The sequence below is a fragment of the Macaca mulatta genome, chromosome 4 (genome assembly GCF_049350105.2).
Source record: "Macaca mulatta isolate MMU2019108-1 chromosome 4, T2T-MMU8v2.0, whole genome shotgun sequence".
NCBI classification, from domain to species: domain Eukaryota; kingdom Metazoa; phylum Chordata; class Mammalia; order Primates; family Cercopithecidae; genus Macaca; species Macaca mulatta.
In genome coordinates, this window is record NC_133409.1 from 67,437,295 (window position 1) to 67,459,345 (window position 22,051).

Here is a 22,051-nt window from a genome sequence, read left to right on the forward strand (position 1 = left end):
TCCGTTTTTCCCTTCTGAAATAGACGGCTTTATGACTATTATGACACTGTTCTCCAAATCTAACTACTACTATTCTTCCATTAAATTTAACACACGGCCATGTGTTTAGAGAATATAATATAATGTGGAATACGTGAAAGAAATGTTTTTGCTTCTGACCCGTTCTTCCAGTTTTCATGTACAGTGCTAGGGGGCTTTCTTGTAGGACTCTTCTGTGTGCAGAGAAATATCTGAATAAAATAATCTAGAGATAAAAGCATTAATGGTCTTTACATTACACATACACACAGTCAAGAGTTATTTTTCCAAGCAGGCACCCTCAGAGATAAATTACCTATGGTTATGTCTCCAAACCAGTAATTCTATTAGTAAATCCATCAAAAATCAGAATTAACAACGTGACCACGCAGGAAGTTTTACTACCAAAAACGAGCACTTGCAGGTGGTGTGTCGAGGATAAACAGTAGATAAAGAGGCAGGATGCAATTTCCTTTTATACTGAGGCTTGAGGACAGACAGACCATCATTCACTCATACCTGCCACTGACTAACAGAAGCACAGGGTTGATGAACTGCGAGTCGTTTACCTTTAAAATTCAATTTCATTCCTTCAGTCGTTGTGAGCTTGAATATCTAATTACAAGGTTTACGCACTGAGATCCCAGTGTAATCATCTATAAAGCGTGTACTAGTTGGAGTTAATTCATTGAACAAATATTTATCGAGCACTTATATATGTGTCAGCCCTGTGTTAGACATGAAGGAACAAGGGGGACTCCGGTGTTCTGTCATGTTTGAGACAGACCTGGAGTTCCAGACTCTTATTTTATTGTTCTTGTTGCTGCTGCGGTTAACATGTGAATGACTGGTTTTGTTTCCAGTTTTTCAACTTGAACTGTTTCATAAAACATGAAATGTTGCACTTCTGACATTCATCCAAAGTAGCAAGCTGCAATGTGCTTTTCAAAAATTCCACAGTGTGTTCATTTTGATGGGGCCAATTTGAAAAACCGGGGAAAGAGAAGTTCAGAAAGTTAGGGAGTTATAAGAATGCTTGGAATTTCTAACAGATTTTGCTAAACATTTTCTGTATCATGACATGTTCCAGAAGGCCATAAAAGTTAGTTTACATGAATATAAATTACTTTTTGCCTTGCTGATAACTGCAAATAAATAATTCAGATGACCACCCACCAAAAAACCAAGACGTTTGGGGGTTTATGTGTTTCCTATAAAATGTTTTCCTTATAAATTTCATAGTCAAAGAGAACAAGAATGAAGTAGTACCTCATTTTATTCCATTTTTAAATTCTGCAGCACCTGTTTCAATATTTTTGTATATCCCAATAATATCACTACAGAATAAGATAATGACTAACCTCTTTCCTTGATTTGACTTTAAAGGAAGGGGTAGAAGGCATTCTTTTATTTACATTTTAGTACAGCAACACACTGATTTCTCCAGCCAAAATTAATTAATCTGTCACATTGCTTTCATGGTAACAATCAACTAAATGAGACACAGGACTATCAATTTGTATAGCACTGTTTTATTCACTAAGGAGCCTTATGTAAAACTTGATAAATGTTGCACTTATACTGCTGGTCCAGTGGTAATCAGTGGGAATAAAAAGGGCCAGATAGATAACCTTCAACTTAATATGGCTTGGTAAATTGGATCCTACATATGCTAATTTTGTACTTTTTTTAATAGATGGAACTGATTAAAAATATAAGTACTGCCGAACAACCCTATTTATTCACTCGACATGTTCATTTCCTCAACTTCTCAAGGTAAGACATTTTCCAGTTTAATGGTTCTTTCATTTTCTTCTAATGAACAATTACTTTAGAAATCTACCCTTATTTACAAGGTAGTACAATTGCCCTTGAAAAGACATTTTTAATCCATTTATTTTTGCTATGGAGGGATTGAAATTTGAAATATTTGAACAGAAACTTCATCTCTTCCTAGACTACTATCTTAAATCTTATAAAAACTTGGAATTATTTTTTAAAGAGAAGCCATTTGACCTAATAGCTCTTTTCAAAAAAGGAATCAGATTTTGTATTGAAACAAATAAGAAGACAGGAGATGGGTATTTTAGCATAAATATTTTATTACACATTTTTGTACAATTTGAACCTGCACAGAACTCTGGGAATAATTCAGTGCTAGAGTAATGAGTATTTTCTAGGATCCAAAGTACCAGCCTCTGTCTGTCTTTTTAATACAGTCATGTGCTACATCATGACGTTTTGGTCAATGACAGACCTCATGTACATATTAATCCATAAGATTATAATATGGTATTTTTACCGTATCGTTTCTATGTTTAGATACACAAATGTTTACTATTGTGTCACAGTTGCCTCCAGTGTTCAGTATAGTCACATGCTGTCCAGGTTTGTAGCCCAGAAGCAATAGGCTGTACTCTACAACATAGATGTGCAGCAGGCTGTGCCATCGAGGTTTGTGTATGTACTCTAAGATGCCTGAACAACCACGAATCGCCTAATGATGCATTTCTCAGAATGTACCCCTGACATTAAGCAACGCATGACTGTAAACCATTTGATTTTCTAAGCCTCGCATGTTTGATGCTGGGGAGGTTTTTAAAATTCTGGTTTTTGTTTCCAGCGGCTGTGGTCTTCTAATAACAATGCAGATCTTCAAATTCAGGTTTTTAGATTCCCTATTTGTTAAATTACTAGCTTCAAGTTCTGAGTGTCCTTTTCCCCAGTGGTTCATTAGCATCGGTTGACTGTCACTGTGCCTCACTCCTGAGCTGATGGCCCTTAGTGTTTCACTCTCCCTGTGCTGGCCCAAATCTGCACTCACAGCTACTATCTAATGGCTGACAGATCACTGGATCCAGAGGCAGATCTGCTGGGGACCAGCCTGGGAACCTCTGGGCCTCCCTGGTCAGCCATCTGACGGGCACTTCTGTCATCTTAACAGTGCCTTGCAGGTCCACACAAGAGCACCAAAGGACCCGGGGCAGCAGGCGACGTCTGCTGGTTAGTGCTGACCTAGTGGCTCCTGCAGGCCAGGCACCCAGGGAGCTGGCTCCGGAGGAGCTGTTGCCCTGGTCCAGGGTGCCTGACAACCCACCTGGCTGGAAGAAGATTTCAGCCCTCCAAGGACTTCCCTGCTGTGCAGCAGGTCCTGTGCAAATTAAGTGCAAAGAATGAGATTCAGTAAAGCAAGCTATTAAGCAGAGAAAAGGAGTTGCTGCCTTATCTTTAAAAGCAAGTGTTCCCTGAAGTTTCCTGAGCCTTCCTGATAACCAGAGTTCTTTGGATGGTAACAGGACTCCTGCAGATTTTCCACAGTGACCCAGGGCCAGGTGCTGGGCAGCTAGGAGTGTGTTTTCAACCATAGTTATAAAATGGCTTGTTACTGGATTATCCAGGGTATGTGCCCTGACTCTTAATTCCAGAAGGCCACAAGCATATTATTAGACATGATTAGATAACAAGGCTTATTAGCTCTTTCAGGCATTGTGTTTTATGCCTTGCAAAGAGAAAAGCACTGCTTCCCTGATCCTTACTGTTCTACCGTGTTTCCTTCTAAGTCACCCCTGACATCCTTAAACCTCATTCATGAACACTTCTTGCTTCATAGGTCAAATCTTTACAACCAAACAGATTGCAGTGCAACAAGTTTTAAGTATGTATCTCTGAACAGTGTAAAACACAAATTGGAAGCCATGGCCAGTATTTTAATTGGGTCAGCAGAGCATAACATGGTGGCCATATTCTGTTATGGCCTCTACCATCAAACACATGTACAGGAGTTTAGTCTTCATTGCTTTAATTCTGAAAGGAAAAAAAAAACGATAAGTGCCTTTTAGAAGACACCACGTCTACAGAAAACGGTGCCGGCCTGGCCGTCAGGACCTCTGGTGTCAGAACTGGCCTCCCCACTAGTCATGATTCTTGGCAAGCCATTCAACCTCTTAGAGGTCTCTGTTTTTCTGTTTTTCCATCTGTAAAACAAGGATAGTTCTCAGTCATCCCTACCATATAGGGATGCTCTGAACTGTGAAGGAAAGGCCTTCTGAGAGAAGGCCACTGTATTGGTCCATTTTCATGCTGCTGATATCCAAGACTGGGAAGAAAAATAGGTTTAATTGGACTTACAGTTCCACGTGGCTGGGGAGGCCTCAGAATCATGGCAGGAATCGAAAAGCACTTCTTACATGGTGGCGGCAAGAGAAAATGAGGAAGATGCAAAAGCAGAAATCCCTGATAAAACCATCATATCTTGTGAGACTTATTCGCTACCATGAGAACAGTATGGGGGAAACCACCCCCATGATTCCAATTATCTCCCATCAGGTACCTCCCACAACATGTGGGAATTACAGATGTACAATTCAAGATGAGATTTGGGTGGGGACACAGAGCCAAAACATATCACATGCTATATACATTCAGAGTGGCACTTAAAAAGGCAATTCTGTAGACGTCTCAGGCTGAGCCCACTGCCCAACTCCTGACTCAGTTTCTATGGAGACACCTTGAGGGCTGGGCTGGGCTCTGCTTCTCCTCCCTCAGTTCCATTTTACTCAATTAAACACATATCTATGGATTACCTTCTCTCTTCTATACACAACATGAGAACTGGGGCTTCTGCAGTCAACATTAAATGTTTTTCTTGCCTTTGGGAGACTCTAAGTTCTTCTTCCATTAAAGTGTGATGGATGTAAGGAGAGGGTGGTCACAGGGCTTCCCCTAGGGGAGGAACCTCCTGTGGGACCAGGACTCTGGGAGGGCATTTCTGCAGGGAGGTGAGGGATGGGTCAGCTTTAGACAAGTGAAGGGGGTGGGCATTCCCAGCACAGCCACCAGCAGAAGAGTGGGGCCGAGGGGAACTGAAAGGGATGCAGTGCAGACCAGGATGGACACGACTGGGCTGGAACAGCAGTCAAGAGTTTTAAGCAGAAATAACAAGAGACTACCTGACCAGCTTTGCTGCTTTCGATAAAAAGCCAAAACTGACTCCCCAAGAGCAACCTCCTCCTCTCTTTACACCCACATACCAGGGCCTGGGCCCTTAGCTACCAGACTTCCATAAAAAGGAAGAGAATGATCAGTTGAACTTCAGTATATGACAAGACTATGATTGTTCCACACATGGAACATGGGACATTAAAAATCAGCTTTTCCTTGTTTAAGGGAATAGCTTTCTTTAAGGAAAATTTCTGTGTCAATATGCAATTGACAAGAGGAAAACAACTAAGTTGGAACTTGTTAAGAGGACTTTGACATTACTTTTTTTTTTTTTTTTTTTTAGATGGAGTCTTACTCTGTCACCCAGGCTAGAGTGCAGTGGTGCAATCTCAGCTCACTGTAACCTCAGTTCAAGCGATTCTCCTGCCTCAGCCTCTCAAGTAGCTGGAATTACAGGCATGCACCACCATACCTGGCTAATTTTTCTATTTTTAGTGGAGACGGGGTTTCACCATATTGGCCAGGCTGGCCTCAAACTCATGGCCTCAAGTGATTTGCCCACCTCAGCCTCCCAAGTGCTGGGATTACAGGCGTGAGCCACCGTGCGCAGCCACGGACATTAACATACTTTAAAAAATAAGTGTTAGATGTATTTTGAATAATAAGTTATAAAGATAATGAAGCTGATCTTAAGAAACCTACCCTTATAACTGCTGACAGACGTATTGCTTGTTTCAGGATAATGAGGTTCCCACGAGAAGAACTGATACTGCAACCTAATATTCTTTGTTGATATTTCCAATCCTCTGCACATCGTTAACATGCCGCACAATACTTGCTGGCAAGCGGACTGTAAGAATGAAAGTCAGGCCTCCCTCCCCACTTTTTTTTGCACACAAATGGTCAGAAGTTTTGAAGAGTATGGCATTATACCATAGGTAATTGCCCTTTCTTTTTTTATTCCATTAACGATGGCATTTTTACCTTCAAATTTAGACACTCTTGAGTCATGTAAAATACTACCCTGTGAGCATTTGGTGTTTCCATAGCTGACGTACTTCGTTTTTTTCACCATCTAGGCTTCTTGTCCTGTTTCTTGTTTTTCCGTTTTTAGAGTGAGAAGGAACCATATCTAGCTTTATTAATCCAAAGATGGGAAGTAATTGGTTCAGACCAATCAGGTGTTTTGCCTCAGGGAAGGATTCCTGCCTGGGACGTGTGCACAGCGAGCTCAGCAGAGATCTCAGGCTTCGGTGAGGATTCCTGAGTTGCACACTGGACTGCTTTTTCACACAGTCATGGAACTCCCTGGAAATTCCAGCCAGACAAATATTTTTCACCTGGACTGTCTGGAGAATTGAGTCAAAACTACGTTGGCCTAAAATGTGCTTCTCTTTGCTAGGATATTTAAGTAGGATTTTTAATATTTGCATACTGTGGTTTCACATATCTTTTTCCAGTTTTCAGAGTAACTTTAGGAAACAATTTCTGAAAAAGATATCAACTTTCCAACATCAACGGCATCTCTCCAAATCTATCTTGGATCCACACACTAGAAAGCCTTGTGAGAGACTACAATTCACATTTGTCTGTCCCCTGCCCTCAATTTTATTTGTTTTCTAAGTTTTTATTTTTTGAGGGGTATAAATATTTTTGCAATCTACAATGCCCCTCACCCTTCCAAATGTGCTTTTACAGGGAAGCCTTAAGAAGTTTTACCTCAGAGCCCAATGCTATCAAAATAGTCCAAATGCATTATAAGAGACATCAATATGCTAAATAATTTCAAACCACCACTTCCCTTATCCTTCTTCCATGTCATTCTTCCTTTCTTTCCCATGATCCCCTCACCTTCCTTTGCTTCCATCTCTCATGTATCTCAGATGGTGGCTCCGGTGCCAATAGTAACTTGCAAAAACAAACAAAAATGTGAAAATTAGTCAATCACCAGAAAAGCAGTGGGGTGTGATGTACATGGGAGTGCGTTCTGGACACCTTTTCTCGTCTCTGCAAGTGAAGTCTCAATTACTGATGTGAACAGTGTTTCTTGTATCAACTTTTGTGAACAAACTCTGCCCTCTGATGGCATTATTTAACAAAACAAATCAGACTTCGCCAATTCCACAAGTCAATTTGGTTTTCACATCTTATTTGTAAATGTTGACTTTTTTATTCTTCTTAGCCAAGTGATCCATCTCAATTCTGTGCCCTTCAAGTCTCTTATCATTTGACAGACACTGCAAACTCTGAAGAAAACACCAAAGTAAAAATCAGTATTAGCAGTTAACACTGTCTCTGCCTCCTTAAACACGGCGCAAAAGTTCCATTTACAAGTGCAAGTTTTCTCTGGGTTTTCCCTATGTGAACCCTGGCTGGGCTCGTCTTCCTAAATTGGCAGTTTCTTCCTCTATTTCTGCCTTTCCCTCTATGGGGAGTGGATCTCTGCTGCTGCATGGGCCACCAGCTGTGTTGGCCCATCAGCGACGAGTATAATGTGGACTTTCCCTCAGCCCACCTCATTTCCTGATTATTTCCTACTGTTTATTTCATGCCTTGTCAATTCATCTTCCTCTCTGAGCAGGAGCCCTGACCCAACCACCCACCTCCTTCCCCATTTGTCTCATCTTCTCACAGCAAATGTTTCCATCTCTCCTGCCTTAGGACAGACCGGAGAGCAAAGCACAACTGTCTCTTCTGCTTGTGTTTTGTGATGGGCAGTGGCGGGCAGGGGGGAAGTCTAGTCCTGGGCAGAGGAGATGGAAGTGCCCACTACAGGGGGTATGAGGTCAGAGGCCAGACCTCCCCACCATGCTGGCCCCCACTGGTCGTTCAGGGACTCTTGTTACTGCAACGGGCTCCAGCAAAGGGCCCTTTAACAGCCATCTTGGCTGGGCACAGTGGCTCATACCTGTAATCCCAGCACTTTGGGAGGCCAAGGCAGGCAGATCACTTGAGGTTAAGAGTTCGAGACCAGCCTGGCCAACATGGCGAAACCCCATCTCTACTAAAAATACAAAAATTAGCCAGGCATGGTGATGGGTGCCTATAATCCCAGCTACTTGGGAGACTGTGGCTGGAGAATCACTTGAACCCGGGAGGCAGATGATGCAGTGAGCTGAGATCACACCATTGCACTCCAGCCTGAGCAACAAGAGCAAAACTCTGTCTCAAAAATAAACAGCCAGCTCTACCCCTCTCCACCTCAGCCACTCCTCACTCTGCCCCTGAAAGGTCCTGTTCTTTTCCATGATGGCCTTTCTCTCACTTCAAAGTGTCTTCCTCCCTCACTGACAAGGATCAAAGCCCTGGGCCTCTGGCCTATGGTACTTTTCACCCTTTAAGGTAGATAGCAGCACAAAGGTACCCTCTACTTCCAGGTCAGAGGCTAAAAAGGAGGTAGGCTTTTGGCAGAATGGTGGTTACCAGGGGTGGGGAAAGCAGGAAAAGAGATTTTTATGTTCAATGGGCAGAGTTTCCATTTGTGAACATGAAAACGTTCTGGAGATAGGTGGTGGTGATGACTTCACAACAATGTAAATGTCTTAATACTACTGATTTATATACTTTAAAATGATGAAAAGGGCAAATATATATATTACATATACATATTATTTTTTACTAGAATTTCTTAAAAGAACAGAATATACTTTCAAAAACTGATTGCAATCACAGTAATCTCTACTGTAATTGGAGTACAAAACAGTCTTAATTCTCAAGGATAATTCTGGTCTTAAGTATTGATTTAATATGTGCAATAATTATTATCTCAGGAAGAATGCCTTTTAAATTTTGATGAAAATATACCTAAAATTTTTACTAGTGCTTTGTGTAGCTACTGAAGAGGTGACTAATATTATCGATGGGTTGATGAATTGATTGAGGTAGCAGTGTGAGACAGATGCTGATGAAAATGCTCAGAATGATGTGTTTGGAAATGCCTCTCAGAATGAGAACCATGCAGTTATGGTTCCTAGAGAATTATGCCCTGCTACAGATCTTCATCTTCTCATCAAAAAAATAAGTAAAATTTTAAAACTATGACACATTTGCAGAGTCCGAAGGAAGCCCAGAGGAGTGATTACAGAGTCGGTGAATAGGATCTGTGAACAAATGTCGAAGAAATTGGTATTGCCTGCTATTTTAGGGTGGCTTAAAAGAGCTTCATAGATGCAGGAGTAATTGTGGTGACTGAAGGACAAAATAGTGTGTTGTTGAACAAAAAACAAAATATGGCCTGACTCTTCTACTCTCTAGTGTATGCACTACTTAGAACCTGTGATCAGCCGTAGTCACCACAAATTTTTAGAGCTCCATAAAGATCAAATTAGAGCTGTAGATTATAAAATGAAGGGCAATAAGTCTTAAGATAAAAGCTAAAGGAATTTTTGAAGGAAACAATAAAAAGTTAAAGGAATTAAAATTGAAGTTGAAAAGGCTAAGCGTTGTAAAAGCATAGGAGACGCAAATTCTTTGTGTCAAATGGTTCAAACAAAAGGAAATGTGCATAAAAGGAAAATTTTAAATATTGGCTGGGTGTAAGAAAGACTTTTCAACTGACAAAGTAGACTTCACAGGGAGGTTGTGGAATCTTCTCTTAAGGCTTTTAAAAATCAGGCAGGGTTTTTCACTGTATGGGATGGTAGGGTACAAACCATTCTCACCCCCAGAATGAAATCATGAGTGAGCAAAAGGTTCAGGTGACTCAGGGACTTTATAAATGGTAGCCAGGAATTCTGAACAGAGTTTTAAAATACTGAGAGGAGAAACTGATGCTGAAAGAAGATGGCATGAGGGTAGGGAAATTTGCTTCCCTGCTCAGGCACTAGGACATGTGCTATGCTGTGGTCCCTGGTGGTAGCATGGTGGTATTCTGGCCTCTTCTGTATAACTGACGTGTCACCCCAGATTTTCCCAATTTGGCGGAAGCTGTGTGTACAGAGGGCTGGCAGCCTGCAACCATTATTGCCTTCTGCAAAGGGGGAGATATATACCAGACACCTCTTTCTCATAGTTAGAAACTTCTAGAGAGAGCCTACTATATTATCTGATACTTGACAATATATTCTTAAGCCATCTAAAACTTCTATTTTGGAAAATCATTCTGGAAATCTTGCATTGGGTTGCAGCATGCAAACAAGAGCAAGTCATCCATGCTCATCAAGACTTGCCAGTCCTTACTTCTCTCACCATTGATCAAAGATGGCAGTGGTGAGGCTGAGAGCCATCTCCTGATGGGATACTGTGCATGGATTCATATGATTGGGCAGTTCTGCTAACTAGCACTAGCAATCATTCTTCACATGAACGTAGAAGAACAGTTGAGGTTTTTAAAAGCGTGAAGCAATTTTGAGGGTCTAATTATGTGTGTATTTGGTATGCAAGCCTTGTCTTCCTAGTCCCTAGCTTTATTACTTTAGTTACTGTTTATCATAGATATGAAACACAATTTAATTTTAAAAGGGGGATAAATCTGGGGTGTGTACAGTAGTTAGCCGGTGGTTGGCACAGCTAGCTCCTGGGACTCCAGTGAGTTGTTCATCCAGTTACATGAATGTGTATTTCTGAGAACTAACAAGATTCACACTGCAAGGCTAATCTCATCCGTGAGCAGTGTGTGTTCCAATGTGGTAGTATTTAAGGGCTCCAGGGTATCATTCATGTGTCCTGGTGCCTGAAATTCCACTATCTCAGAGTTGTCCCTTCGGATTCTTCTCTCTGAAGATTCTTTTTTAAAATGCAGATAAACCAAGAGCAACATTATATGAATTCATACACAGAAAAGGATGGGTGGCTTGTTATGCCTTTCCTCTGACAACAGAGTCCCATGATATGAGAAGAAACATTAACAACTGAGAGGCACACACTCAGATGTTCATTTCTTAATTTGGTCATCATTTGTTGAGCACCTACTGTGTGCCACACACTGAGCTAGAGGGTGTCGTTCCTGGCTGCAGGAGGCCCACAGTGTGATGGAGAGGCACACATTTCCACACAGTGCAGGAGAGAGGGCCCGGGGCACAGAGGAGGGAGGCATGGACCCTGGGTTGGGCATTAATTGCCGAAGGATGTGATGTGACTCCAAGCTGGGTTTTGAAAGGTGAATGGAGTCTGCTAGCTCCTGGAGAGAGGCAGAAGCGGGGTCCTGTCAGTTTGTTTTCTCTTAGAGTTCTTTCTGACCCCTGAGAGAATGCCCAGGCACGTTCCTCAGAATGTCACAAGGTCATAGGGCTAGAGGACCCTGCAGGCCCCTCAGGAGGTCACCAGAGCATGACCTCTGCCCAGAGACTGGGGCAGTCTCCCCGGACTCCTCAAGGCTACTGATTTCAAGCAGTTCAAAGAGAAAAAGAAGGAATTGTTAAGACAAATCCAGCCAATCTCATCACTTTGCCTCAGGAAGACCTTGTTCTTCGGCCAAGATTTAGTGGATTCATCTAATCCTTTCATGGAAGGAATTAAAATGGAACACCTGGCTATTTGCTTTATTTTTATCTGAAGCCGCTTGCCATCACTTGAGGATAATTATGTTGAATATTGTTTTATTCTTGATATCCCACACAAAATTTCCTCAACTCCGGAAATCACTTTTCCATAATTAAGAGCATAGATTCTAGAGCCAGATTGCCTGGACCCATATCCTAGTTCAGCTACAAGTTATGAACCTTATTCCTGCCTCAGTTTCCCCAAGTGTAAATGAGGATAATTATTTTTTCTACTCTATTGATGTGTTATGGGGCTTCAGCAAGCTGGTTGCATGAGGTATTTGGAACAAGATGAATAGAGAGTGCTCAGTGAAGACTGGCTGTTATTCACTCACTTACTGCAGAGCACCTGACCCAGAACTGTTTGAATTACAATGTAGAGGAAGGGCCATCTCACTCAGCAAGGCAGTCAGAACCTACCAATCAACTGAAACATTAACCAAGGGCCAACTGTGTCCCCATGGGTTCTGTTCTAGCCATTGGAAATACTAAATCCAATACAGAGTGGCCCCCATCCTCGAGAAGCCTACAGCCTAGTGAGAAAACTGGACACCATCTCTTCCTTAACATGCACAATGGTGTGGTTTGTACCGTGCTATACTATGAAATGTCCTCACAGCCCCTCAACAGGTACCTGGAACAGGTATCATCCTCCCCACTTCCTGCATGATAATAAAATGCCTATCAGAAAACCCTGTTTGCTTATTACGTGTCATTGGCACCTTCGCGTAGGAGATCATCTTTCAGTAAGTTAACCTAGAGGGGAGGGGAGATGTTGTCTAAGTAGGCCCTGTTTTCCTCCTGCAGTGATGGGTTGTAACGAACTCAATGTTTGTGTTAGGTTTGGAGGAGACCAGCCTGTCTACATCAACATCATTAGAGACCCCGTCAACCGGTTCTTATCTAACTATTTTTTCCGTCGCTTTGGAGACTGGAGAGGGGAACAGAATCACATGATCCGCACCCCCAGCATGAGGCAGGAGGAGCGCTACCTGGTAAGTCAGTCCTGTTGCATGCAAAAGGTGGTCTCCCCACTGCCTGGGGAGTGACCCCTCCACCAGGGAAGGCTCACTCTTCCCTTCCCAGGCCTTGCCCTTGGCGCCTTCATGGAGCATGGGGCAGAGATGGTGCTTCCGCAGGAAGGAGGTCTTGGCGAGAGAAACTGGTTCCGGGTGACCCAGATCTTAATGAACATTTCCTCAAATGATCTTCTGATGTTGCTTTGCTCAGTTGTCTTTAGTGCTAGATTTTGGGTCCCAGAGCGGAAACAGTCTTTCCTAAGGAGTCCTGACTAGCACTGTCCAGCTTAAGAAGAACAAAGGTGTTGGGGGGTGTCTGTTAGAGGGCGGCAGAGCCCTTTCTCATCCCTCAGCCCATTCAGTTCCCATGACCACTCTGGGAGGGAGGGAGCGTTTTCAGATGAGGACCCTGAGATTCCAAAGGTTGTGGGATTTGCCAGTCACCTCTCAGGTAAGGGCACAACCGCGACCGACTGTTTCCGAGTTTCCTGCCTTCACAGTCTGGGTTCTTTCCACCACAGTGCGATAGAACCCTGTCATTGGACCAGTAATTGTTTGCTTTCTCTAGACTTGTTTTGGGACCCTCGGCTCCATAAGGGATGTTAGTCTTGAGTCCAGTAATTATTTCCGCAGCACAGAGGTTGGTAACAGAAATGGAGGGCGGAGTTGCGCGTCTTTCTTTGAGCACTAAAACGAAAGGTACATTTCCCATCCCTTTGTAGAGACACACGCACTGAGGAGCTGACAGCCTGGTGCCCAGGAGGCTGAAATCCTGGTCTCTGTGTCTGAGAGAGCCCTTGGGGTTCACCTGGACCCATCCTGGGCTGTTGTTGGGCACAAGCAGGAAAGAAGGAAGTGTTGAGGATCAGTCAGAGGTGTTGTTCCCAAAGCTGGAAGATCGCCCAGAGCCAAGGCCACTGCTGATGCGCCCTCAGCAGCAGCCTTGCCGCTGGAGAAAAGCACCGAATCTCCGGACCAAGGCCAGGACCGCTGCTTCCTCATCTCATTTTAAACACGTAATGGAAGCGGATGTTCAGAGGCTGGGAGCATTTGGGGATGATGTCCCCTCAGTGTCACATTCATGTTTTCAAATCCATGATTAGAGTAGAGAAAATTGAGATACAGAGAAGTTAATGTCTCAGTCAGGGCCAGACGCCTACACCAGACCCATGTGGCTTTCCACTCACCTTGGTGTTTGATCAACTACCTAAGACATCAGTGAAATATTTTGATGATTTTTTTTATTTTTATTTTCTTCCTTTGATGATATATTTTAAAAGGGGCTTTTCCTCTTTTTTTTAGTTTTTGATGGCAAAACCCTAATCTATTTCTTTATAGGTTATGAGACCTGGTGCAGTGGCTCACGCCTGTGATCCCAGCACTTTGGGAGGCTGAGGCAGGTGGATCACTTGAGGTCAGGAGATCGAGACCAGCCTGGCCAACATGGTGAAAACCCGTCTCTATTAATAATACAAAAATTAGCTGAGCATGGTGGCACACGCGTGTGATCCCAGTTACTTGGGAGGGTGAGGCAGGAGAATCCCTTGAATCTAGGAGGCAGAGGTTGCAGTGAGCCGAGATTGTGCTACTACACTCCAGCCTAGGTGCCAGAGCGAGACTCCATCTCAAAAAAATAAAAAAATAAAAAATAAATAAAAATAATTAAAAATAAATAAAATAAATAAACTATAGGTTATGAATATGATTATATGTTTTTTATTTGGTGAGACGTGTATTCAGAGTATAGAACCGCTTACTACAAGAATAATGTCTTCTCTAATTATATTCATTATTTGTTTTGGATCTTGATTAATATATGTTGTTTTAAAAAGAGCATACATTCCATTTAATCCAGATAATTCTTTCATAGTTCTGATTCAATCCTCATGCTAAGAAAGTTAGAACCAGAGGATAGCAGAAAACGCCAAAAAACCAATGATATGGAAACATGTCTTATGAACACTGCTCTTCAAATATTAATGTAAGAGTTGAGAGGAATGCTCCAGCTTTTTCCGCTCTGTCAAGCTTTTGTTGCCATCCTGTAAATCATTTCATATAATGTAGTCTTCACACACACAAATAATAAGCTGCAATCATAGAGAGAAAGGTGGCAAATGTGAGGGGGAAAAATTATGGTTTGGAATTTCTATTTGTTTGTTTTTGTTTTGAGACAGAGTCTTGCTCTGTTGCCCAGGCTGGAGTTTTTGCAGTGGCAAAATCTCTGCTCACTACAACCTCCACCTCCGGGGTTCAGGCGATTCTCCTGCTTCAGCCTCCTGAGTAGCTGGGACTACAGGCACCTCCCACCATGCCCAGCTAATTTTTGTATTTTTAGTAGAGGCAGGGTTTCACCATGTTGGCGAGACTGGTCTCGAACTCCTGACCTAAAATGATCCACCCGCCTCGGCCTCCCAAGTGCTGAGATTACAGGTGTGAGCCACCATGCCCAGCCTGGTTTGGAGTTTTTTTTAAAAAGGTCATAAAATATTGAAAATTGGTAGTTGGGGCAAGTGTTATCTTTTCGAAGAGCTGGTAACTGCCTTTATTATGTGACTTGAGAGATTGTAGGGAGATTTCCCTGCCTAGAATTCTGCCCTTAGAAATTTGTAGGGGCCCCTTTCCAAATGTAAGCACTGTGTTCGGGAAGGGTCTGTGTCACATGAGCTCATCAGATCGATCCTTGGCAAGGCCCCAGCAGGAAAGCACTAGGCTCCCCAAAGCAGCACAGCAGAAAGTCGGGGGGCTCAGATTCAAGAGAGGAGAGCCTGGTGGTGGCGGGGAGTGGGTGTCCCCTTCATGGTCTAGTTCCAGCCTGACCTGGTTAGAAGGCTGTCTTCTTGTTCAAAGGATAGTTTGTTTATTTGGAAGAAGATGGTCTATTGCCTTTTTTTAATAGCTGAAACTTTTAATTCCATCTCCTTGGTCCCATTAGACCCTTGAAATAAAATTGGCCCCTTTCAGAAGAGTCTGTCCTCATTTTGGCAAAGCCTGGGTAGTCAGTTGTCTGACTCAAAAGAGGGTGTTGTTTGTGTCTCAGCGGGGCACAGGCAGCTGTGAGGAGCCCACTGTCCCCTCCTTGCAGGCCACCCCTCCCCTTGGAGGCCCTTCCCTGCACACCACATGCCCACAGGGTCTTGGGTGCTGGCCTGAAATGGGTCTGCTGATTTACCACGTCGTTCCAGATCTCAGTGCTCCAAAGCCCCTTGCTTTATCCCATTGCCAAAAATCGGGCAGTTCTGCCCCTGGCCCTGAGCCTCCCAGAGCTGCTTAGCATACAGCTGGGAGCGGCCAGCGCCTGCCTCCGAGCCTGCTCTGAGGATGAAATAATATCATCTTGTGAGGCAGGGTGGTTTGGAAGAAAATGGAAAGGGTAAAGGAATCCTGGGATTTGCAGGAACCCCAAAGAAGATAAGGACTCTCATTTTACAGGTGTGGGAACGGGCCTAGGATTCAGGGTGGGGTAAAGTCCCTCCTAGGAGGAGAAGCCAGAGCTCCTGATTCCACTTCGGTGGTGTTTGCCCACTCAGACCTTACGTTTTACTTCCTGAAGGGTAAAGCGAGAAGAGGACTGGGCCAAGTCCCATGCTTTTGAAGCAGAATCATTTGATGTAACATCGTCTCTCCATCTTTACAAAGACATCGCTGTTACAGCAATTTGTTTTCAAATATTCAAGCGTCTTATAGCTATACCTTATTTTCTGGAAACAACTAGCTTTTCTCAAACTTTCTATTTCTTTCCAAACTCTTCTTCCTTTGCATTTCCTGGAAAATCATTTTTAAATAAATTAGTGCTCGCATAGATGCAAGTTCAACTTCCAGCAGCCATACTGTGAAAAGGCAGTTGTCTTAGGCTCATTTCTTTTTGTCCAGAGCTGGAAACTCCCCAGTGTGAAGTTGGCTGCCTCCTTTTTGGGGATGAGGGTCCTCTGAACCCAGGCACACTTGGACACATCCCAGCACCTGAGACTCTTCTCCAGCTCATGTCCGGCCTCCTTTATTTCCAGGGCAGGGAAATACCTGGCATACAGACCATATTTAATGAAAGAATGAATGATGGAAAAGCTTTTTCTAACGAAGAGCAACTGTTGTCATCTCCAGATGAGGGAGAGCATCTTATTCCTGCTGGAGCCACTCCCTTTTCCAATCTTGGAGCTTCCATGAAAGTGGATTTCTTATGCTGTCATTTTCACCCTGCTGGTGAAAGTTCTCAAAAATGTCACATTGGGCTCCTGCCCTAACCACTGTTGCCACTTCACTAGGCCATCCTCTGTTTGAAGAATAGGAAGAGAAGGGAGAAAATCTTCCCAGAGAGAACACTACCTCTCTAACACTGTTTATTCGGCTTGGCTGTAAAGTGTGGAAAGTAATGCATGTTTAAAAGAAAAGATGTGTAATTTACAGCTTCTTAATTCATAAAGAATTCAGTGAATCATGTTGGCCCTGTTGGATTCTGGAGAAGTCTGAAAACTGGCCAGAGTCAGCAAAGGTTTTTAGAAAGCTATGCATTTTAATCTGCTTGAAAGCTTTGGACTCCAAACGTCCTTTAACTTTGAAAGTATACATATGAAACACTGGTGTGTGGAAATTTCCACTCTGTCCCAACCAGCTGAGACTGTCCTGTGAGTGAAAGAAACCTTAGGCATTGCCTTTATTCCTAAGGCATTGTTTTTCTTAAATAAATAAAATGAAGAAGGGCTTTGGATTGTCTGCTTTTTAAGTGTTTCAGTAAATATCTATGTTTTCCAAATCCGTAAAGATAAGAAAATTATGCTCTTGGTCTTCAACTAGTTGAGATTTAGCTTCCAATTGCAGGCTGAGCCAGGGGCCTAAGATAAGGTGTATTTATATTCCCTTCTCAGCTGCCTTAGCTGGGAGACTTGGCCTGGGATTTAGCCTCTGTGAACCTTGCTTGTCTCATCTGTACAATGGGACCATATTACCTACTTTGCGTGCATTACAGGGTTGTTGGGAGAGTCAATTGAGCATTCTACACAGAAGTGCTTTGGAAGCTAAAACTTTCCAGAACACATCTCAGTATTGATGCTCCCACCCCCTTATCTCTGTTACTGGCTCCACATGACCTAAAGGGGCCATTTTTCCTACAGACCTGGAGCTCCTCTGCTCAGGAAGTCCATAGGGGCTGCTGTTTTCCTGGGGCTCAGGACATACTGGGTCCTGAACCCTCAGGTCTGCTTCTGCTGTGGTCTCAGATTGCCTCACTAGACTCCTTCCCCTGGGAACCTGTTTCTAAGGAAACTGCTTCTCTTTGTGTTCCCAACAGCTGGAGATGTGTTTTGATCCCAGCCCGCTGGCATACATTTGTCCTGTGTTTATTTACATGGAAACCTAAGCTCCTGTAGGCCCTGGGTTGGAAAGTCATATACACGCGTACTCTCCCCCTCCAAGGAGTAATGAGAAAGGCACGCCAGAGCCGAATGCTCCGCCAGGCTGATGCAAGCCATCCAGGAGCATGGAGGACCAGGAAGCCCTAGCTTCAGAGATACACTGTGAAATACATTTGTCCTGGGTGTATCTAAAGCAGGAGTCATGGGTGTTTTTAGGACCAAAGGCCACTTCTGGGAGTTAGCAAGACCTGAGGGTATCCCTGGGAGTTTCAGGCAAACAGAAAACAAGATGGGTAAAGGAAGGGGCAAGGGAGGAGAGGAGGGACCAACAGATGAATTTTGGAGCTAGAATAGAATGCTACTCCCTGCCCCCTGTGCTACCACCAAACAGCAGTCCCGTGTGTGGTGTGTAGCAGGTTAGCATGCTTTGCTTCATATTAGGGCATCCGCCCTCACAGTCTCCCCTGGTGCAGGTATGAGCACTCCTCATTCCCCTCTTATGAACCAGGATGGCGAACCCAGAGAGGTTGAGTGGTGGTTAAGATCAAACCACAAATAAGGGGAGCTTGCATGAGGCTACCCAAGTTACAAGGGGCTTACAATTCACTCAGGTTGCCTCTGGTAACAGGAGCCAAGGGGCAGGAGAACTGTGGGAATGAAGACAAAAGGATTGCAGGCCAGTGAAGACCAGGAAATGAATGCCAGGCAGAGCCAGACCCCATGGGAAGCACATAAACCACAGCACAGCTAAGCCGCATGGAAACTAGAAATTGTTGAGACTTAGAGCCACTTCCAGCACTCAAGTGTCAGTGCCCAGGTTGCCCAGGGGTTCCCAGTTCTCTTCAGCCATCTTCAAAGACACCAACGGAGGATTGGGCCCCTCTTATGCTTCACACCTCTCCTTCTACCATCTCATTTCTCTAGCCTGCTGGAAAGGGCTTTCCACTTCTAAGGACTTATGTCATTAGATTGGGCTCACCTGGATAATCTGGCGTGGTGTCCCCTCTCAAGGTCTGTAACCTTACTCACATTCGCAAAGTCCCTTTTGCCATACAAGGTAACATATTCACAGGTCCCAGGGATTAGGATATAGACACCTTCAGGGTCCATTATTTTGCCTACCACAGTGTCACCAAGGACTACTTAGCAGGGGGCAGAGGGGAACTGTGGAGGGGACGTGGGTGTGACAGGCGTTCTGACACTTGGCTATGCCACTTATAAGTGCTTGCCACTGTGCATTCTACTATGCAGTGGCACCAAACCATGGTTTTCCTGACCCTGGTCTGCAAAACCAAGTGGCCAGTCATACATTTTGTTTTTTCTTCTACTAGTGACTCATGCACCCATCCATCTGTCATTCATTCATTCACTCAATAAACATTGATTTAGTACTTTATGTGTAGCAGGAGCTATGGTAGGAACTGGAAATAAAATGTTGAGCTAAAATAGACACTGTCAGTCCTCACGGAGCTCACAGACTGCCAGGGAGACAAGCATTCATCCCAAAACCACACAAATGTATGTGAAATAGTTGCTGCATCACATCCTACATGTAGGATGTAGGCTGCATCCTACAATGCAGAGAGACATGGTGCTGTCCAGGCATTGTGTGGGGCAATTGGCAAGTCTGGAAGTCAGAGAAGTGTTGGTTGAGCTATATCTGAAGGGAAAGAGAAGGAAGAACCCCTAGGCACAGGGAACATACAAAGCCCTGTGGCAGAGGGGAACACAGTGAGCACGGAGGAGGAACCAGGGAATATGAAGCAGGGTGAGCTGAGGGAGAAAGGAAAGAGCTGAGTCCAGTGATGTGGGCAGGCAGGTGGTAGGCCTCATAGAGCCTCCCAGACCCTGTTAAAGATCCCTGGGGAGGCACTAAAGGACTTAAAGCAAAAGAGGCATGTTTACAGGACATCCTGAATCTTTTACATTTTGTTGGGGGAATCACTTTGGCCAAGGGCTTCAAGTCAATGTGGATAGACCAGCTAGATAGATCAGAGGCTACTGCAGTGATCCAAGTGCAAGATAAACCAAGGAGCAAGTTTTTATGGGACACCAACCAGGTGCAAGGAGCAGCTCCAGGTGGGGTCAGGAGCGGCAATCAGGGAGCAATTACAAAGAGGTTGAAGACTCATCGCTGTGCTTCCAGTTGCTTGCCGCCTAGTTAGCAACAGAAGACCCAAACTTGAAAAGCTTAATACCAACAAGGAGAGAGTTGTTAATAATAGCTCAGTGCAGCCGTACAGGACTTGTCATTGGCTGGGATGTGTTAAATTAGCAATTTGAAAAATGCGGGGAGGAACCAAACCACCAAGAGTTGGGGTTGTTGGGAGCGGCTTCCCAGGAAAGGAGAGATGAACAGAGGAGAGGTGGGTGCTGTCTTTAGCAGTAGAAGCAGATGCAGCAGAAGTAAGGCTCTGGGGACAGCAGGAGGGGACTGTTCCAAGTGAAATGACATTTTAGAAAGTGTGTAAAAGCCTGAGAGCAAGATGCTCACTCTATGGTGAACCGCCTATTTGGCAGGAGCAGAGGGCTTAGGGAGGTGAGGAGCTTGGGTACAGTAAACTGTTTCTCCAGATGTCCCAGTAGTGGGGGAAGCAACGCTGCTCTGATGGCTGCCAAGGCAGGTTTGCCTGACCTGTCTCCATACAAGGTCCCATCAGGAGCACGCACCGCAAGGACCGCCAGAGCACAGCCAGGTGCATCCGCCGGCCACCTGTCAGCTGAGCTCATCTGCTATGAGCCCCGCCCCTCGCTGTGAGTCAGCGGAGCTGCTGCAGCTGTATCCCGCCGCTGGCGCTCGGCGCTGCACCCCTACTGGGGCCGGTGGCTAACATTTACTAAAGCGGTGGTTCTCAGCCTCGGCCACTTGTGGAGGCTTTGAAAACTACTGATGCCTGGGTCACACACCCGAAAGTTCTGGTTTAATTGATCTAGGGTGCAGCCTGGGCTTTGGGATTTTTTTTTTTAAGCTTCAGAAGTGATGCCAACGTGTAGCCGAGGTTGAGAACTACTGAGGAGTTAACAACACATCCGTTCCTGACTGCCTTAGCAGGAGCTGTTTTTACCGAGAGAAGCACCCCCTGAATGCCTTATAGAAGCTTACCTTCTTATCCTCTGACCATTTGGAAAAACCTGTATTTGCTCTCCCCTTAGACATTTTTATTTGTTAGGCTTTTCATTGGCATAAGCAAATAAATATCATTGAAGAGGTTTGATGGCATAGTACAATATTATTTGTTGTATTTAGGAATATTCTATATATGTCTTAAGTCAGACTTTCTTCTAAAGTTGAAGTAAATAATATTTATTATCCAGAAACCAAAGTGTGCATTATACTATACATTTCAGATCTCACTTTAGGAAGCCATGCTTTAGACAGTAAAACAGAATGAGCACTTTGATGAATAAAGTATTTTAGCATATGGACATCTTTTTATTTAGGTTGACAAGGCACTTGAAGTCCATTGCCATCTCTTCAAAGAGACATGTGACATTCTTTAAATGCAGGCCAATTCATACAAAGACGTGCAAATGCTAAATTAAAAGATGTCGGTGAGTAGAACTATGTTTTAAATGCAGTCAGGAAATGTTCTGTGAATGCAGTCAATGGGCTTGCTATCGAAAGAAGCTATGGGATGAAGTTTTATGTAAAGCGAAAAACTAATGGCTCCATTGAACTTTGCTAAATTTTTGAATTTTATACTCTACATTTATTTTTGCAGAAGTTGGCATGCCTCTATAGTTGTCCTCAATTGCTTTGCCATTTGTAATATTTTTTCTCTGCCCAACTGTTTTACATACACAGTATAAATTCCCCAAAGGCTGAATGACCTCCAAACGTGTTCTTAAAAATATTTTGCAAAGTCTGAAGACAGGAAAAGTAAGTGTAAAACATCTAAGAGCTTTGTTGGAATCTCAGCTTGAATTCTAATTGCTAGTACTTATGAAAATGTCAATATTAACATGAAATAGCTGGCAGTTTTTCTAATAAATGTAAATTGAATTAGATAGTGTGTAATTGGAAAAATACTTGCTTCACTCAGGCTTCTCAAAACAAGACTCAGGATTTGTTAGCTGCGGCAGCCTTGCCCTCTAATGGCTGGAAGTTGAAGGACAAGACTAAAACGCTTGACTATAAGGAGGATAGAAACTAAGAAGAGGGAATGTCTGACCATTTATCACCATATTGAGGGCTTCTTCTCAAAGCATGGGGCATGATGTTGATGTTAGCATGAGCTTATTATTAAAA

At 43.7% G+C, this 22,051-nt stretch overlaps 1 protein-coding gene across 3 annotated transcripts in view; it reads left to right on the top strand.

The window, feature by feature from the left end:
- The window catches only part of UST (uronyl 2-sulfotransferase), a 315,313-nt gene that overhangs the window by 193,332 nt on the left and 99,930 nt on the right, over positions 1–22,051 (top strand). For all 3 annotated transcript variants that reach the window (XR_013416004.1, XM_077998416.1, NM_001257513.1), the window contains 2 exon segments: positions 1,715–1,794; positions 12,280–12,433. Coding sequence is in view for 2 of the 3 variants with exons in the window: in XM_077998416.1 (XP_077854542.1) it covers positions 1,715–1,794; positions 12,280–12,433 (234 nt within the window). In the remaining variant the exon portion in view is untranslated.